The following is an 18,195-nucleotide window of genomic DNA, read 5'->3' as shown; positions in this document are numbered from 1 at the left end:
ACCTTTAAGAAAAGGACGAGTCAGAATTTATTTTTGTGGTAATCAACATTATGCCGCAAATGCTGTCGATTGAGCTTAACTTGTATTGAACCCGGAATATTTCTTTAAAATATATTTCAAATGTAAGTGTTGTAATATTTGTTAAATTGATAGCTTGAAAAAAATTCTCATTTCAAAATATTTTATTCATTTATTTTCTCAATTTGAAGAAAATTGTCTTAAATTCATTATTCATTGTGATTTCTCATTCAGAAACGCAAGACAAAAAACGTTCTTGTAACACGAAATGTGAATAACAATTTACTTATTTTAGGCAGTTGCTTTTATGACACCACTACAACTAAAGCTCCAAATTCAGAGGAAAATGATACCCAATATTTTGTTGACGTCACGGTACAGAATGTGCTGGCTTGAAACATGTCAAACAGGTTAAAACATTTAAGAGATGCAAGTACTATACTAGTGCATTCACTCGCCGATATATCTTGGAGACCTCTTCTCTATAAACGCAGCCATGCCCTCTTGTCTGTCCCTTGTTGGAATGAGCTGAAATACATAAAGCACATTTAAAATCAAACCAAGAAACCATAAGATCAAAACACTGAAATTGTACAGATACTGATGAATTTCTGCACACAACATCTTAGATTTATCACTCTACTGTCTGTGTCTGTCCTGTTTAAAAACAACAATATGAGACATACTACATCACATATAGAACGACAAGCTTACCCTGGCATAACACATTCCCTCAATAGCCATTCCCGAAGAGATGTCCACCTCAGCGCCTCGATTCATGGCTACTTTAGCCATCCGAACGGCAATCGGGGCCTGCAGGAGGGAGGAAAATAAACTAATTCGTCTTCAGATTATAGTAATCATTTTGAAATCATAAATGTAATTGATTTAAAAAACAAAAACGGCACAGCTCTGGAGGTATCATTCATGTCTGTAGCACAAACGGTGCAGGACAAGTTACGCTGCAAGGTTTATTACTTACTGTTAGAGGTTCAAATCCCTAACCCAAAGTATGAGCAATAGAGAGTTTTGTTTGATTAAGCAAGCACCAGCAATAATCAGGATATTTTAATGGAGCTTCAGTTTGACCTTAGTACAGGCCTCTATTTACTATTGTTATCCATCACTGCATCTGTAAAATTGCCACTTTATCTAAGACACAGTCACATAGTCATGAGTGATAAGTCATGTGGGTTGAAGTGCTGACAGAAGTTATAATACCTGTTCACACTGACCTAAATAAGCATACTTCACTTAAATCTAATTTTATAACCGCAATCACTGTGAAAACTGGAAAAGCAGGATGATCTTGGGCTCACGAGTGAGTTTAGTACAGTTGCCAGTAACGGATGATTCAGGTTCCACAACCCAGTACATGCAGTCATAATGACGATGATTTGTTAAATATTTTGGCATTCACTCCTACAATCTTTTAAACTAACCTGTTAAAATGTCACAAGCTCAGTTACGCACACATCTTTTGCCCTTTGACGTTGTTTGTGCACTCTGGACACTATAGGGCCTGAGGAAAGATTGTGACTGCACATTTAAGACAGGTCTGTCTGGTGGCCATACATATTCTTGGCCAGCCTGACATCTTGAGTCATGATGGGAAAGGCTCTCTGTGACAGCACAGTGTCAGATGATGCAAATGGGATTTAATTACAAGTACCCAAAGTGGTATGAGAACGACTTCAAGTTGTTGGAAACAAAGATAAACACGCGGTGTGCTCAAAACTCTGGGACCACACTGAAATTATTATTTTATTATCTATCTTTTCATTTAAACCTAGAATTAAACACAATAAGAATTTTGACACATAAAAAAAAAGAAAAGCCATGATGTAAAATGAAGAAATATTATAATATATAATAAATCATTTTAAGAAAACAATGTTTTTTAAAATCAATAAATTAAAGTCATTTGTATCCATTTTTACACTAGTTTGTGTAATTTTCATTATCTTTGGGCTGATTTTTATGAAGGGACAAATTTCTTAAAATGAAATAAATATAAAAAAAATTAAATACATAACAAAACTCATTAGGTTAATCATTAAATTACTAAATATATCAATAAATGTCTAAAATAATTAAGATTTATTTAGTGATTTAAGTTTTTGTTATTGTATTGTCTATTTCAAAAGATAATAAAATAAAAAATAATTGATTTAATTATTTAATTTTGAGTTTTGGAATTTGGCCCTCCATTGATTTATCATTAAAAAAAAAAGCATTTGGTTGGAAACTTGATCTACAAGAGTTAACAAGAAATCTCCTATTGTACCAAGTGACATGCTGATAACTGTAACACTGACAATTAAAATGAAATAACACAAAGCTTGTGTTTGAATGGAAAGAAATCATTATCAACCTGAAGATAATTCCAAAATGAAAATGGACGAAAATTAGTGCTGAAATTAAATGCAAGGGACATTATTTGATTTATTTAGTGATTTTAGTGATTACTAATTTAATGATTTTTTTGTATTATTATTATTATTATTAAAACCAAGTGTTAATTCATGTGGAAGAAGTGGCACAAAAACTAATAATGACAGGTTTCATGAACACTCCATTGGTCAGCCAAACGGATAGTCCCGCCCAAAACTCGGGATGCTCAAACAAACTAAACGAAAGTGTCACAGACCCAGTGTTTACATTTTTCAGGGAAATCAACCTCTAATGACTTTTAACTGACTGCATATTATTAAGCTGGTATAGGAGAATGTATTTGAACACAAAAATGCTAAATAGAATCATTTTCACAAATGGTGACTTTTGGACACAAGTGTACATGTCAAAATTACATTTATACTCAAACAAACATTGTCACTGCGAGATCAGGTCCCAAGGTCGAAGAACTATCACAAAAATAAGAGAACGTCTGCATACTGAAAATGTCCCTTTAATATTTAACAATAAAAGACTCTTGACTTTTATTGAGAGCGGACCTTCACGCCCTGTAAAAATTACATTTGCATTCGCTTTCACATAAACTCTTGGAGAGTGCTCAACATGACAGAAGTGAGTATAATTCAATGAGACTAACAGAGACACTGATAAGAAAGTGTCCGAGACATAGAGGAAGGATATGTGGATGGAGAAGTCCTCCAGACACACCTGAGGCAGGATCTCTCGTGCTAGACTAAGCGCCTCTTTATGAGCCGCGTCTCCTGTCTGGTTCTGTGGCACGGAGCGGTTGACCAGTCCCAGCTCCAGAGCCTGCTCACCCCCCAAACGCCGGCCTGTAAAAATCAGCTCCTTTGCCATAGCAAAGCCGACAGTCCTGGGCAACCTCTGACTGCCTCCTGATACACACAGAGAGACAGAACAATGATATTACACTTACAGTAGCTTGCTAAAGTTATGGGATGCTAAATTTCATTTTTACTTAACATATACTACAGAGAAATTTAGTTTGCTGTGATATTTTTATTTGAAAGCACTGAAGCTCAAATCTACATTATGGTAGAAAATATGACTAACAAATATTAACAAACGTACGAAGAGCAACTTTTTTTCCAGCTTGTGTGTGTCTTTTGGGGTGAGTCAAGCCTCTTAAAGGTTTATGCTACTTTTTTATCCCCTCCCCTCCCTTTTTTTAACAAGACGCCAGTCCCTGTTGATGTAAAGTCCCACTGCATGATAATACTGCCACCATTGCAAGTAAGGCGTTTATGAGATGTACTAGGCAACGTTAGAGTTGCTCCACACATATCACTTTAAAGGTGTACTGGGTAGTTTTTTTGCTAATTATGAAACTTTTAAACAGAAAAAATAGTAATAGAAGAATTGTATTGTAATGTAATTGTTAACATGTTTAAAATTATGTTTAAGACTCAAATGATCAGTCTGGAGAAAAACCTGCTGTATTCTACATATAGTTTTGGGCGCACTTTCATTAGCATTGCCATGTTGAGATTATATGACCAGACAAATATTACTGCTACCAGGTGTCAAAGAACATCAAGGATGTAGCAAGGAAATCACTTTTGGATGGACCTCTATAAAAATGGATGGGCCAAGTTTTCTCTAAACATTTTTTAACCAAATTTTCCTTAACAACAGAGAAGCAGTAAATTCAAACAGTTTTTTCACACTTTCAGAAATCAGAATTTATGCATTTTTGAAACTAGGACTGGGAGATAAGCCAAAAAATATTATCACTATATTCTTTTCTTATCATTCGATATCGATATTTAATCACATTTGCACATTTTTTTGATGGAGATTTGTGGGATGCACATCCAGGGCATGAAGCTCCCGTTCCACCACATCCCAAAGATGCTCTATTGGGTTGAGATCTGGTGACTGTGGGGGCCATTTTAGTACAGTGAACTCATTGTCATGTTCAAGAAACCAATTTGAAATGATTCGAGCTTTGTGACATGGTGCATTATCCTGCTGGAAGTAGCCATCAGAGGATGGGTACATGGTGGCCATAAAGGGATGGACATGGTCAGAAACAATGCTCAGGTAGGCCGTGGCATTTAAGCGATGCCCAATTGGCACTAAGGGGCCTAAAGTGTGCCAAGAAAACATCCCCCACATCATTACACCACCACCACCAGCCTGCACAGTGGTAACAAGGCATGATGGATCCATGTTCTCATTCTATTTACGCCAAATTCTGACTCTACCATCTGAATGTCTCAACAGAAATCGAGACTCATCAGACCAGGCAACATTTTTCCAGTCTTCAACTGTCCAATTTTGGTGAGCTCTTGCAAATTGTAGCCTCTTTTTCCTATTTGTAGTGGAGATGAGTGGTACCCGGTGGGGTCTTCTGCTGTTGTAGCCCATCCGCCTCAAGGTTGTGCGTGTTGTGGCTTCACAAATGCTTTGCTGCATACCTCGGTTGTAACGAGTGGTTATTTCAGGCAAAGTTGCTCTTCTATCAGCTTGAATCAGTCGGCCCATTCTCCTCTGACCTCTAGCATCAACAAGGCATTTTCAGCCCACAGGACTGCCGCATACTGGATGTTTTTCCTTTTCACACCATTCTTTGTAAACCCTAGAAATGGTTGTGCGTGAAAATCCCAGTAACTGAGCAGATTGTGAAATACTCAGACCGGCCCGTCTGGCACCAACAACCATGCCACGCTCAAAATTGCTTAAATCACCTTTCTTTCCCATTCTGACATTCAGTTTGGAGTTCAGGAGATTGTCTTGATCAGGACCACACCCCTAAATGCATTGAAGCAACTGCCATGTGATTGGTTGATTAGATAATTGCATTAATGAAAAATTGAACAGGTGTTCCTAATAATCCTTTAGGTGAGTGTATGTATATTTATATATATATATATATATAATTATTATTTTTTTTTTTACATTAAAATTATTTTCATATTTCTTTACATAGAAGCCCTTGTGACTGTGGAATGACACTGTATGGGGGTTCAGGGGTATCTCCAGAGAGAAACTTTGTCTGAATGGACCATTTTTCTATTTTCATTAAAGTGAGAAAGAATAGGCTACAAACTAGTAATTGTTTTGTCTTTCATCCTTGTCAGAGATGATGACATCTGAATAATTTCACAAAATTAGAAATCTATTTGTTTATTATTAAAGGCTTGGAACATGCTGATTAATAAAACTAAATTTAGAAAGAAAAAAACGCTATGGTCTAAAGGCGCTCTGGAAACACACACCTCATGTCTACTCACATCTGGGGAAAAGAGGATGTGGACCGGAACAGGGCATCAGTGAAGCGTGTTTCAGTGCTATAGAAAAATATTCATGATATCTTGCAGTCAAGATGAAATCAATATCCGGAATGCTGTGACCTGCGTAGCGGGGGAAATAGCAACTTCACACAGTCTGAGGCTGCGTTTCCACTGACGCGGAAGAAATTCGCACAAAGCCACTCCCAATGCTAGGGAACCGCTTGCCCCACACTTCTGTCAATTTTACAATCCACCTCGCGAGCTTGTCGCTCGGCTTCCATAGGAAGGAATTTAAAGCGCCCGCTCACATTCGCTCAGCACGTGCCAGTGGAAACATATGACAAGAAAGCCAAACTGCTAGTGTTTTTAGCAACACGCGTATATAAATATATATATATATATATAAATATATATATATATATATATATATAAATATTATAAATATAGTTGAAGTCAAAGAATGAACTCTAATTTTCTGGGTGGGTCTGGGTCTTATTTGGGTGGGCCCAGGCCCATCTCAGTCTACCCTTGGCTACGCCACTGGCGAACATAAACAGGAATTGTATTGAGTGCACCTGTAAATATCGTGAAAAAAACTCATTTTCCAGATCATCATAATACTTCTAGGCAAACTCCAGACTCGTTGGTGCCACCCTTTCAAAAATGTCAGTGTTATGTCGTGGGGATTTCATGAAAACCTTCATAAAAGAGTTCTAAGCCATGAACCAAACCAATAAGCACTGAGGTGAATCACAACATTACAAACTTTGATTTGAGGCAAAAATTATTTGAAAATTGGACAAAAAGACAAAAGGTACAAGACTGTGTATTTCACGTCTTTCATGAAGGGATGAACTACAATCCCATTATGCATTGTGAATTACATAATTAAAAACAATGGGTGTCTGGGTAGCTCAGTGGTAAAGACGCTGACTACCACCCCTGGTTCGCTAGTTCGAATCCCAGGGTGTGCTGAGTGACTCCAGCCAGGTCTCCTAAGCAACAAATTGGCCCAGTTGCTAGGGAGGGTAGAGTCACATGGGGTAACCTCCTCATGATCGCTATAATGTGGTTCGCTCTCGGTGGGGGCACGTGGTGAGTTGTGCGTGGATGCCGTGTTGGATTGAGTGAAGTCTTCACATGCGCTATATCTCAGCGGTAACGCACTCAACAAGCCACGTGATAAGATGTGCAAATTGACGGTCTCAAACGCGGAGGCAACTGAAATTCATCCTCCACCATCCGGATTGAGACGAGTCACTACGCCACCACGAGATTTTTGAGCACATTGGGATTTGGCCATTCCAAATTTGGAAAAATGTCCTTTCCTATCCCTTTAATAATATAAATGTCACTGATAATTCAGTATAAGAACTAGAATTTATCAGAAATGTTTGCAAGGCACTTTATTTAGCTTCTCTCATCCAATTAAGTCGGTCTTTCTGTTAACCTGTCTGTTTATGTCTTTATATAACTCTTCTGTAACCAAACTTCCATCTACCGGTCTTTCTCACTATTTGTCATTCTCAGTCACTCTATCTTCTCATTTTATTTTCCTCACCAGCGCCTGGAAGTAATCCTCGTGTTGTTTCAATCAGGCCCATCTGCGCAGAGTGAGCTGCAAAACACACACGCACACAGAGAGAGAGAGAGAGAGAGAAAGGTCAGCTGAAGGGCACTGCCTCCACATGCTATGAGATTCCCGACTCTATGATGTCCTGGCAGAATGACTAAAAATCACCCAAACCCACAGCCATGAAACACCTGTTGTGATCCATCCCCACAAGGTCAGAGCATACACACTCACCCGTTGTGCGAAGGTCACATGCTAGTGCCAACTCTAAACCGCCCCCCAGAGCAACACCATCCACCGCTGCAATGGTTGGCATGGGCAGCACAGCTGGCACAGAAAGGGATCAGACAGGTCATAGATCACATTAACAGAGAAGGCTTTAAACAGCTGGAACTCTCCTGAAACACTCAACTGAAGGCTTTCAATGCTAACACACAGAATATTATTAGGACATATAGACATTCATTTTCTGTGCTTTTGATTAAATTAACCGTGCTTGTCAGGAAAATGCACACGGATTCTTTCTGGATTATAAAAACAGGATTATTTTCATAAAATGTTTAATAGCATGTTATTTGCATAATTTAGCAATTAGAGTATTCAGAGAAAACGGGGGTGTAAAGTATTGAGAAATTGTATTTAAAGTGTGTACTTTATGAGCTATGGTCATGTGATTCTAAAATGGCAGCCCCCATAAGGGCACCCATGCCCCACGTAGAATAAAACAGCTTTCATAAGGTTACTGATATGACTCATGTGAGTAGTGATGATATTTTACATGATTCAAAATTACAATTAATTTCTTTGAGAGTAAAACGTTTTAAATGGGGAAAAAATGACAGAGTACACCATCACTGACTCTTGAGTCAAAGTTCATCTTCAACAATGCTTATAAGTATGTGCTTTGACTTGTTAGTTCAATAAGACTAGAACAAATATGTGAATGGATTTACACTGATCAGCCACAACATTAAAACCACCTGCCTAAGTACAGAGCAGTTATCTGTGTTACTGTAGATTTTGTCAGTTCAAACCAGTCTGGTCATTCTCTGTTGAGCTCTCTCCTCAACAAGGTGACCTCAACAAGGTCTGTACAATTGTGGTGAGCACCAATCCTGAATGATATTTTGAGATTGGTGCCGTTTTGGCTGCACGAGGGGGACCTACACAATATTAGGCAGGTGATTTTAATGTTGTGGCTGATCGGTGTGTCATGATGACAATTGAAATGTGTAATTTGTACTTTGAAGGTCTCTATGAAAATGAAAGGCGTAAAAAGACTGGTCTTTAGAAATGTAGTTCTATTTGAGTAAAAGCTTAAGTATTCAGTTTCATCAATACTTCAGTAAAAGTATAAATTCCCCCAAATAATAATTAAGTACAACTAGTTAAGTACTTCACACCCAGAGTAGAAAATTCACAGTGAGTCAGTTTATGCATATTCATTCATCCTTGCTTCTAGTCAAAATCAGATATACAGCTAAGAAACAATCCCCTTTTCAATATGAAAATGTCAGAACTTAACATTGAGGAAGGCCCTGAGGGAGGCCGAAACGTCAAGCAAGTTTTATTGAGTGTTGCACCTTTTTAAAGTATGTCTAAAATTCTTAATCAAAACAGTAGCATTAACTTTATTTGGAAGATCACAGTCAATACACAATATTCATGACTATCATCATCCTCATGTCTCACCGATGTCATTCATTAATGATCGTAGGCCATGCACAAAAAGCTCTGCCTCAGGGTTACTCATCTGCGCTCTCTCCTTAAGATCAGCCCCTGTTAACACACAAACAGAGCTTTACAGTCTTTGCAAAAACACATTATGTTATATGTAAATATCTGAATGTTTGAGCACTCCTTTATTGGGTGCAACACACTGATATTTCCTGAACAGTAGAACATGAGCATGCTGTCTTACTCATTAAAAGGTGAATTGTGTGATTTCTGTGCCACTACAGCATCACCAAACCGAATTGGAGGGGAAAGTTAACGAGGTATTGTAGACCTCTTAGTCTCAAACAAATAGAGCAGATTTAATAGCACAACAGAGCACAGTTTACACTTTTGAGGTAAATCAACCTATGAATGACTTACTTATTGTTCTCTCAGTCTGCACATTAAACTGGGATAGGATTTGGAGAAATTATTTTAAACATTGATATGTTACACATACCAGCTTTAAAGGAATAGTTCACCCGAAAATGAATATGCATATAATTTACTCTCCCTCAGGCCATTCCTGATGTGTGATTTTTTTTTTTTTTGTCTTCTGCAAAACACAAAGGAAGATTTTTTGGAAGAATATCTCAGCTCTGAAGGTCCATACAATGCAAATGAATTGTAACCAGAACTTTGCAGCTCCAAAAATCACAAAGGCAGCATAAAAGTAATCCATATGACTATGACAGTGGTTTAGTTCATGTCTTTAGAAGAGATATGAAAGGTGTGGGTTAGAAACAGGTAATTAGAAGTATTGTTTACTATAAATCTCCACTTTCATTTTTACTTCCACATTCTTCTTTTGTTTCTTTGTGATTCGCAATCTCTGTGCACATTACCACTACTGGTCGGGGCTGGTCAAAGCAGGACGTTTATAGTAAAAAAATAACTTTCTTTAAAGGTTTACCCACACCTATCATATTTCTTCTGAAGACATGGATTAAATCACTGGAGTCTAATTAATTACTTTTCTGGTCACCATTCACTTGCATTGTGAGGACCTACAGAGCTGATATATTCTCCTAAAAAAAATCTTCATTTGTGTTCTGCAGAAGAAATAAAGTCAAACACATCTGATAGCATGAGGTTGAGTACATTTTAGGTGAACTATTCTTTTAGTAAGGTAAGCTAAACTGTCTTTGGTTTTGTGTGACAGATTCTCACACTGACCTGCACAAAACACTCCGGGGACCAAACTTCTAAAGACCACCACACGAACTGCTGTGTCATGCTGTAACGATGAAACCAACTCTCTCATCTATAAAGAGAGAGACAAATATAGATGCATAGAGAGAGAAAGACAGAAAAAAAGTTGGAATATTGATTGGAGAGAGAAAGACGACAAAGAAATGCCAGATTTATTTTCTTCTTTGTTCTCTACAGTATTTATTTATGGCCTAGCACACATTTCACCAGACATCCTTTAGATAAAGCCATCAAATACAAACTTTAAAATACATTCTTCTCACTTAGTGGAAACAGAAAAAAAGGAGACTGAGAGAATATAAGGAAATGGAACATTCATAACTGAAGTATATTTAGTTAATAATATATAAAATCTATTCAGCGATTGGTTGCAGAAATAGGTTCACCCAAAAAAAATGGTGGTGAGCAAATGATGACGGAATTTCAATCTTTGGGTGAACTATCCCTTTAAAGACAAATGAGAATTTGAAATATGGGGGAGATATCATATAGATGAAATTTAAATAAAAAGGCATGCCATTCTGTCTGACTGAATAATTCATTGGCCATATACTTAGTAAGCTTTTATTACTAAAAACAGGTTTACATGCTTCACAGCAATTGGAATAATCTTGTCTACATGTAATCAACATATCAGAATAAGGATAAACACTGGAAATACTCATGCTTGCGATTTATTACAATTAATTTTTAGTATGCCCAGTAATTTAATCAATTTATTAATCCTCAATCATATCCGGACAACAGCACAAGTGCAATGAATTGCAAAATGTAGGTCATGAGATACTTACAGTGCTTTCACCCACCTGTATACTGATTTATGTTCATTTCTTTTAATGTTTGTTAAAGAGAATCAGTCTCTTAAGACATCTTCTCACTCTAAAGAGGTGTTACTTTAATTGCTTGACTTTTCACCACTGCCCATATAATGTAGCACTCATAACACGTATTATTGCATTTGGACATGCGCAAATATATTTGAGCTACAATATAGCAAATAAGTTGTTTACATGGCACAGAATTCAGATTAATACAAGTTTATGCCAGCTGTCTTAAAGGAATATTCCGGCTTCAATTATCCTTCGCTTAGCCACGCCTTAAGTGCTTCTGACCAATCCTGTCTCAGCAACTGTTGCCCTGCTCTGACAAACTTTTGCTATTTTCCAATGAGAGCCTATGGGAGAAATGTGTGTTTGAGTACATTAAAGCAGGATTTTACAAAAAATATGTAAATAATAAAAAAAAAATTACATGTAAATCCCGTTGTGGCCGGGTCATGTGTAATGGTGACATGAGTTACCAAGAGAGGATACACGCAGTGTTTTTCTTTCTTTTCTTTAAAAAAAAAATTATAATAATAATAATCTTTAAAACAAATCAGGAGAAGAGCTTGTTATGGATTAAACCGTGTCAGCCCTCATTCCCAAATGAACTTCTAACATCTGCAACAACACCTACATTTGTTCCAAGGTAAATTAAATCTAACAACTGAACTGTAATTCATTTAATTCAAGTCATAGTAAAAGCAATAGTAAATAACAGTTCACAGCATCAAAATGAGTGTTATGAGATGTTATAAACCGCTCTGTTCACTTACGCTAATGTTATTATACCTGTAATCGATAATAAATGAAGTTTTTCTCTTTTAAAGTGACTAATAATCGTTTGCCTTGATTTTGATTCAGTCTCCTCATTTTTAAACACATTACTGTGTAATTTAACAATTTCTTTCACAAAACACTTCAGATAAATATGCACTACAATGTCACTCTTTATACCAGCCCATGTAAAAATATTATCCATTCCGTTTATGAGAATATTTAACCAAAAACCACGTAATTCATGGCGATCTTCCATTCATTCCAATGGGGAGTTCTGCAGAGCTTGTCAGAGCGAGCAACCATAACTAAGGATTTTACTTAGCAAAGGGTCAATACAAGTTAAGCTCAATCAACAGCATTTGTGGCATAATGTTGATTAACACAAAAATGTATTTCGACTCGTCCCTCCTTTTCTTTAAAAAGAGCAAAAATGTAGGTTCCAGTTAGACACTTACAATGGAAGTGAATGGGGGACCATGTTTGGAGGGAAGTTGTAAAATTGTCTATAACTTTTCAAAAAAGGTTACCAAGTGATATTATCACACTAAAATCATGTTAACGCGCATACGGTTTATGCCATGTGGCTGTACGTTTGAAACGGTGAGCATTTTAACATTCATAACGTTCAACTGTAACCCAGATTTCAGTTTTTTTTTTTTTTTTGAAAAGGAGAGGTCAAAATACATTTTTGTGGTAATCAACATTATGTCACAAATGTTGTAGATTGATCTTAACTTGTGTTGAACCCGGAATATTCCTTTAATTTGATTTCTAGAGCCCGGAATATAGGATTAATCATGTTATGGCAATTATTGTAATGGGTTTACATTAGAGGTAGACTGATATATCGGTTTTACAGATTAATCAGTGCCAACAGTTGCTTTTTAGAACTATCGGTTATCGGCAATAAATCTATGCTGATAGTGTGAGTCTTGTATACAAGAAGAAGAGCTTGTTTCTACAGTATAACAGCGGCCTCTAGAGGTGAAATAAAAACAATAACTGAATGCTCTTGGGAATTCACTGCATCTAAATCTTTCATCATTTTGTATAAATTATGGGGGTTACTGTCTGAAGAATCTCCATGTATCCATTGATCATGGTTCAAGTATTGGGGGGTTGTACAAAGTTTGTTTTGATTATGGGGGGTTACCTTCCCACCATCCCCCCTGAAATCTACGCCCCTGCCCGTCAGCACATACATCGTGTCTTGCGATTAAACTGCATTCCTCATTAAACTGAATCTGGTGAAATATATACAGTATATTTAGACAAAACCCTGGTGAATCTATAGGCTATTAAAAACTTAATTTGGTTTAATACTTAAATATAGAGCATTGTAACAGAGTCAAGTCTTGAGTCCTTCAAAATATGAATCCTGAATCCTTGGTGTGTTTCAGGCTTGTTTATATTGAAAAGTCGTATGCCAAGTAATGCACCAAATCAAAAAAAATTCCGATTACTACTGGGTATTTCATCTGTAAAATCCACTATCAGTCAACCGGAAGTTTACATGACACATACCAGATCCAAATCTGACCTAAATTAATTTTCATGTGCATGTAAACAATGTTGAGGTAATGGCAAAAAAATGGAGAAGAGAGGAAGAGAAAGTGAAGAGAACAGAGAGCGGAAGCCATGTTCATTGACTAGATCTTCTGCTTCTTGTACATTTGAGGTTGATCCTGCAGGACAGGTGGTTTCCACAGACATGCAGGGTGGGCGACTCACCTGACCCACAAACACACGGCCCAGAGAGTTCCGTGCTCTCTCACGACACATCATCACCTCCACTATACCTAAACAGAGAAAAAAGAAAGAGTGCGTGACAAGGACAGAGAAAAGAAGAGGCAGATAAAACATTTACAAAAAGGGAAGGGGAGAACTGGGGTTCAACATAGGTTTTACACAAAGAGCAACCGAAGCAACCTTTATATATTACTTAACAAAAGCTCTTCGTTAATCTCAAACTGAAGTTGTAGCTGTGGTCAAGTCACCATTTAGTCATTCAGAAAAGGATACGATTATCATTTTTGGGCTTGTCACGGTTAACCCTTCTCTTATTTTACTGTCATTTTTTACCTTGAACAGGTTAAGAATACGTCATAAATCCTCGTTTTTGGTAGCAGAATCAAACAGTGTGACTCTATCAAGTCCATCAAAACAAACAAAAGAAAAAATGATTGTTCCTTCAATCATCTTAAAGGAATAGTTCACCCAAAAATGAAAATTCTCTCATGATTTACTCACCCTCATGTCATCCCAGATATATATGACTTTATTTCTTCTTCAAACACAAATTAAGATATTTACCAATTAAGATACAGCTGTCCATAAATCTCTTTCTCTGTCGCACTGCAGCTTCCAGTCGGCCCTTATCCCTCTCTGAGGCTTGATTAGCCTGATTAGGGGCCGGGTGTGCAGAATAACGACCTGACCCGGCCCCGCCCTCCGCTTTCCACATTCCTCCCTCATTCTCACAGGCTGGGGAGCCCACCAGAATGACGTACACCCCCCCACCCCCCCCTTTCCCTGGGGAGGGGCGTGCCTTCCGCACCATCTGCCAGCAGGTCATCCCCGTCTACTTGGATGAGGGAGGGGACAAGGGGAGGGGAAAAAAAAAAAGTGTGGCACCTACACACCATAATGGTGATCATGCCAAATTAACAAAACATTTTAAAATGAGAGGGAAAGGCCAACACGGAGCGGCAGTAGAAGAGAGAGAGGAGACAGAGAGAAAAAAAAACACTTACTCGCCGGTTTTCCGATACGCCGTAGCTTGGTCCTCTGCCACTCCTCCTATGACAGCCATACCTCACCGGACGGATCGGAGGCAGACCTGCGGCCCCTGCCGGACTGAACGCCCCGCCGTGTTTTTGGTGGACGGTAAGGGTCTCCCCCAACCCTGGCAGCGGTTACCGCTCCAGGCGGTTGGTTGGGAGCCCCTCTTCCTCGCGCGGTCGGCGGGCGTTCCTCCGCTTCCAGACGGCCGGGCTACTCCGTCCTCTGCCGCGGCTGCTCCGTTGGGGTGGATGGTAGTGGTGAGGACTTTGCTATGGCATATCCCTCCTCCTTCCCGGATTTCGGCACAAGTGTAAAGGGGATTAATGGATAGGAGGCTTCGAGAACCGGCTTGACAAAATAAATCATATTTTAATATAAAACTGAAACAAAAAGACAAACACACAAAGGTATCGGACAGCTGCCCGTAAATCTCCCTCTCTGTCTCTGTCTTGATTAGCCTGATTAGGGGCCGGGTGTGTGGAATCACAACTCGGCCATGCCCTCCACCCTGCCACAGGGTGCATAAAAGTAATCCACAAATCACAAATTCTCCTCCCTGCCAATTAGGGAGTGATATGCAAGAAGGATGTGAATCACCAAAAACAGAAAAAGGAGAATGAGAACGTGAAAGGAGAATTTATATAGTGACATTCAAAATTTGGGCACCCCTGGTCAAAGTTTCTGTTGCTGTGAATAGCGGAGTAGAAAACCGATCTCCAAAAGCCATAAAGTTAAAGATGAAACATTCTTTTCAAAATTAAGCAATATTAGTGTATTATTTTTATTTTGTACAATTAAGAAAAAGAAAGGAGCACCAAGCAAAAGTTTGGGCATCCCAAGAGATTTTAGCTCTCAGATAACTTTTACCAAGATATCAGACCCAATTAGCTTGTTAGGGCTATGGCTTGTTCAGAATCATCATTTGGAAAGGCCAGGTGAAGCAAATTTCAAAGCTTTACAAATCCTGTCCCAACAATGAGCAGCCATGGGCTCCTCTAAGCAGCTGCCTAGTACTCTGAAAATTAAAATAATTGCTGCCCACAAAGCAAGAGAAGGCTATAAGAAGATAGCAAAGTGCTTTCAGGTAGCCGTTTCCTCAGTTCGTAATGTAATTAAGAAATGGCAGTTAACAGGAATGGTGGAGGTCAAGTTGAGGTCTGGAAGACCAAGAAAACTTTCAGAGAGAACTCCTCGTATGGTTGCTGAAAGACAAATCAAAACCACTATTTGACTGCAAAAGACCTTAAGGAAGATTTAGCAGACCCTGGAGTAGTGGTGCACTGTTCTTACTGTGCAGCGACACCTGCACAAATATGACCTTCATGGAAGAGTCATGAGAAGAAAACCGTTCCTGCATCCTCACCACAAAATTCAGCATCAGAAGTTTGCAAATGAACATCTAAACAAGCCTGATGCATGTTAGAAACAAGTCCTGTGGACTGATGAATTTAAAATATGACTTTTTGGCCACAATGAGCAAAGGTATGTTTGGTGAAAAAAAGGTTGCAGAAATTCATGAAAAGATCACCTCTCCAACTGTTAAGCACGGGGGTGGCTCGATCATGCTTTGGGCTTGTGTTGATGCCAGTGGCACAGGAGAAAATTTATCTGGTAGAGGAAAGAACGGAATAAATTAAATACCAGCAAATTCTGGAAGCAAACGTCAATATTAAATATTGCTCAGTTTCTCACCCACACCTATTAATTTAACCACTGGAGTCATCTTGAGTACTTTTATTTTGCGCTTATGTGGATTTTGGAGCTTCAACATTTTTGGCACCCATTCACTTACATTGTGAGGACCTACACAGCTGAGAAATACTTAGATTGTCTTCAGAAGAAAGAAAGTCATACACATCTGGAATGGCATGAGGGTGAGTAAATTATGAGAGAATTTTCATTTTTGGGTGAACTACCCCTTTAACAGGTCAATTTTGACTCATTTGGTAAGAACAAGTTGCAACATTTCACCTTCTGACTTTCTGAATGTTATACAGCCTTAAATATTTTTTTTGTACATCTTTGGGTCAAATTGAACCAAACAATTCTCTCAAATGTAGCCTAGCCCCATACTGTTCTTCAGCTCTCCAATGGCTACTGCATCCTTCTCACAAATTGCATATCTCAAATGGGGTTTGTGCACACATGCACATCTACAAAAATGTACAGAGTATTTTTTTGACCGTTTTGAACAGGTAATATGTTCACATCACTGACAGTTAAATGACCTAAATGGCATTACTGTAGTAAAATTGTAGTGACCACGACTGTAGTAACCAAGGACTGTGGTTTTACTACAAATGCCATGGTTAAACTATGCTCATTTTCAAAAGAGAATTTCATAATTAAATGTAGAACTGTCAAGATTTTATTGATAACATACTATCGTCCAATTCTTATAAATCTAAATTAATTTTCTCCTTTAAATAGCTGCAATATAGTTAAGCACTTTTTATTTCTTTTAAGTACCTTCACTACTTTAATTTATTAGTAGATCAACACTTGTGGTCACTATGGTTTTACTACAAATGCCACAAATATACAGTAAACAGCACTAGGATTGCTCTGCAAGATCTATGTTAGAGTTTTGTAACAACTGCTAATAAAAACAGTGACATGAGGCCACTTCTTTAGAAGATTGGCGTTTCTCTTGGTTCAGATTTCAATACTTGTGTCACACCAGCACAGCAACAAGTGACTTGTGATAATAGTCGCGTTATGGTTGTGACAAGCACCTACCGTTGTCTTCACCATCAAGTGGATTCAGACGAACTTCAGGACAATCATCAGCACCGGGCCCATACGATGAGCACAAGCGGGTTTGAGTCAAACTAAGCCGATCAAACAGTCTCTTAATCGGCCGAGCAAACGCGCCACGCGCTCCCATCATCCCCTGCAACTCGTGACAACACTTCGCAGTACACTCACGATAAATATTACGACTCTTTCACAAGCTATATGTATTTACAGTAATGTTGTTAGTTCAGAAACAAAGTGAAACCGTATAACCTGGAATTAAAACCGAACTGTTGCTGTTAAAAATAAGCCAGATGGGAGATTCATTGTGTTGTGAAACACCATCACACACACACACAGAGGGTTGACGTTTGTAGTTCTTCACCTCACTTCCTCAAACAGTCAACGCTTGCCGAAATCCTCACTTTACTCCTGTTATGTAGTTACATTTCCATTACCTAAAATAATGGCTTGTTTGATTGTATTATATTAAAGTGGTTGGTAGATATAAAGTTTTCGTTTTTAGGTTAAACCGCATCTTCTAGCGACGCGACAAACTAGAACGCTTTTCATTACACTGGCCGCGTCCGCAATCGCTGACTTGTTCACTCATTCACTATATAGGGGATGTCTTTGAGTGTCCTATATCAGGCAAGGTCAAGGAGTGAGTGAATGGGGACGCTGGCATAAACACGGAGCGTCGGAGAGAGCGCTGGAGATGAAGCAGAAACAACTTAGTAACATATGAACATTTATCTTACTTGTAGGATCATAATAACAGCAATTACAATACTTGTTATTCTTACAAAATGGCATATACAATACATCTTCATTCTGTTTGTCATGTTTAACTCAATATTTTCATAATGATTCAAATATGAAT

At 38.2% G+C, this 18,195-nt stretch overlaps 1 protein-coding gene across 1 annotated transcript; it reads right to left on the bottom strand.

Annotated features, from left to right (window-relative positions):
• Positions 1 to 236: 236 nt before the first annotated feature.
• echdc2 (enoyl CoA hydratase domain containing 2) lies at positions 237 to 17,878 on the bottom strand. The gene is made up of 9 exons (XM_052098215.1): positions 17,316 to 17,878; positions 13,524 to 13,591; positions 10,156 to 10,243; positions 8,956 to 9,042; positions 7,498 to 7,590; positions 7,252 to 7,308; positions 3,142 to 3,329; positions 733 to 831; positions 237 to 546 (listed from the first exon to the last, which is right to left on the bottom strand). The coding sequence occupies exons 1-9, from the start codon at positions 17,464 to 17,466 to the stop codon at positions 469 to 471; spliced, it is 909 nt and encodes a 302-aa protein (XP_051954175.1). The 5' UTR covers positions 17,467 to 17,878; the 3' UTR covers positions 237 to 468.
• Between the last annotated feature and the right edge of the window lie 317 nt (positions 17,879 to 18,195).

The sequence above is a fragment of the Xyrauchen texanus genome, chromosome 30 (assembly GCF_025860055.1).
Source record: "Xyrauchen texanus isolate HMW12.3.18 chromosome 30, RBS_HiC_50CHRs, whole genome shotgun sequence".
Classification (NCBI taxonomy): Eukaryota; Metazoa; Chordata; class Actinopteri; order Cypriniformes; family Catostomidae; genus Xyrauchen; species Xyrauchen texanus.
Note: the sequence above shows the minus strand (reverse complement) of the source record. Positions and strands in the feature narration are given on the sequence as shown.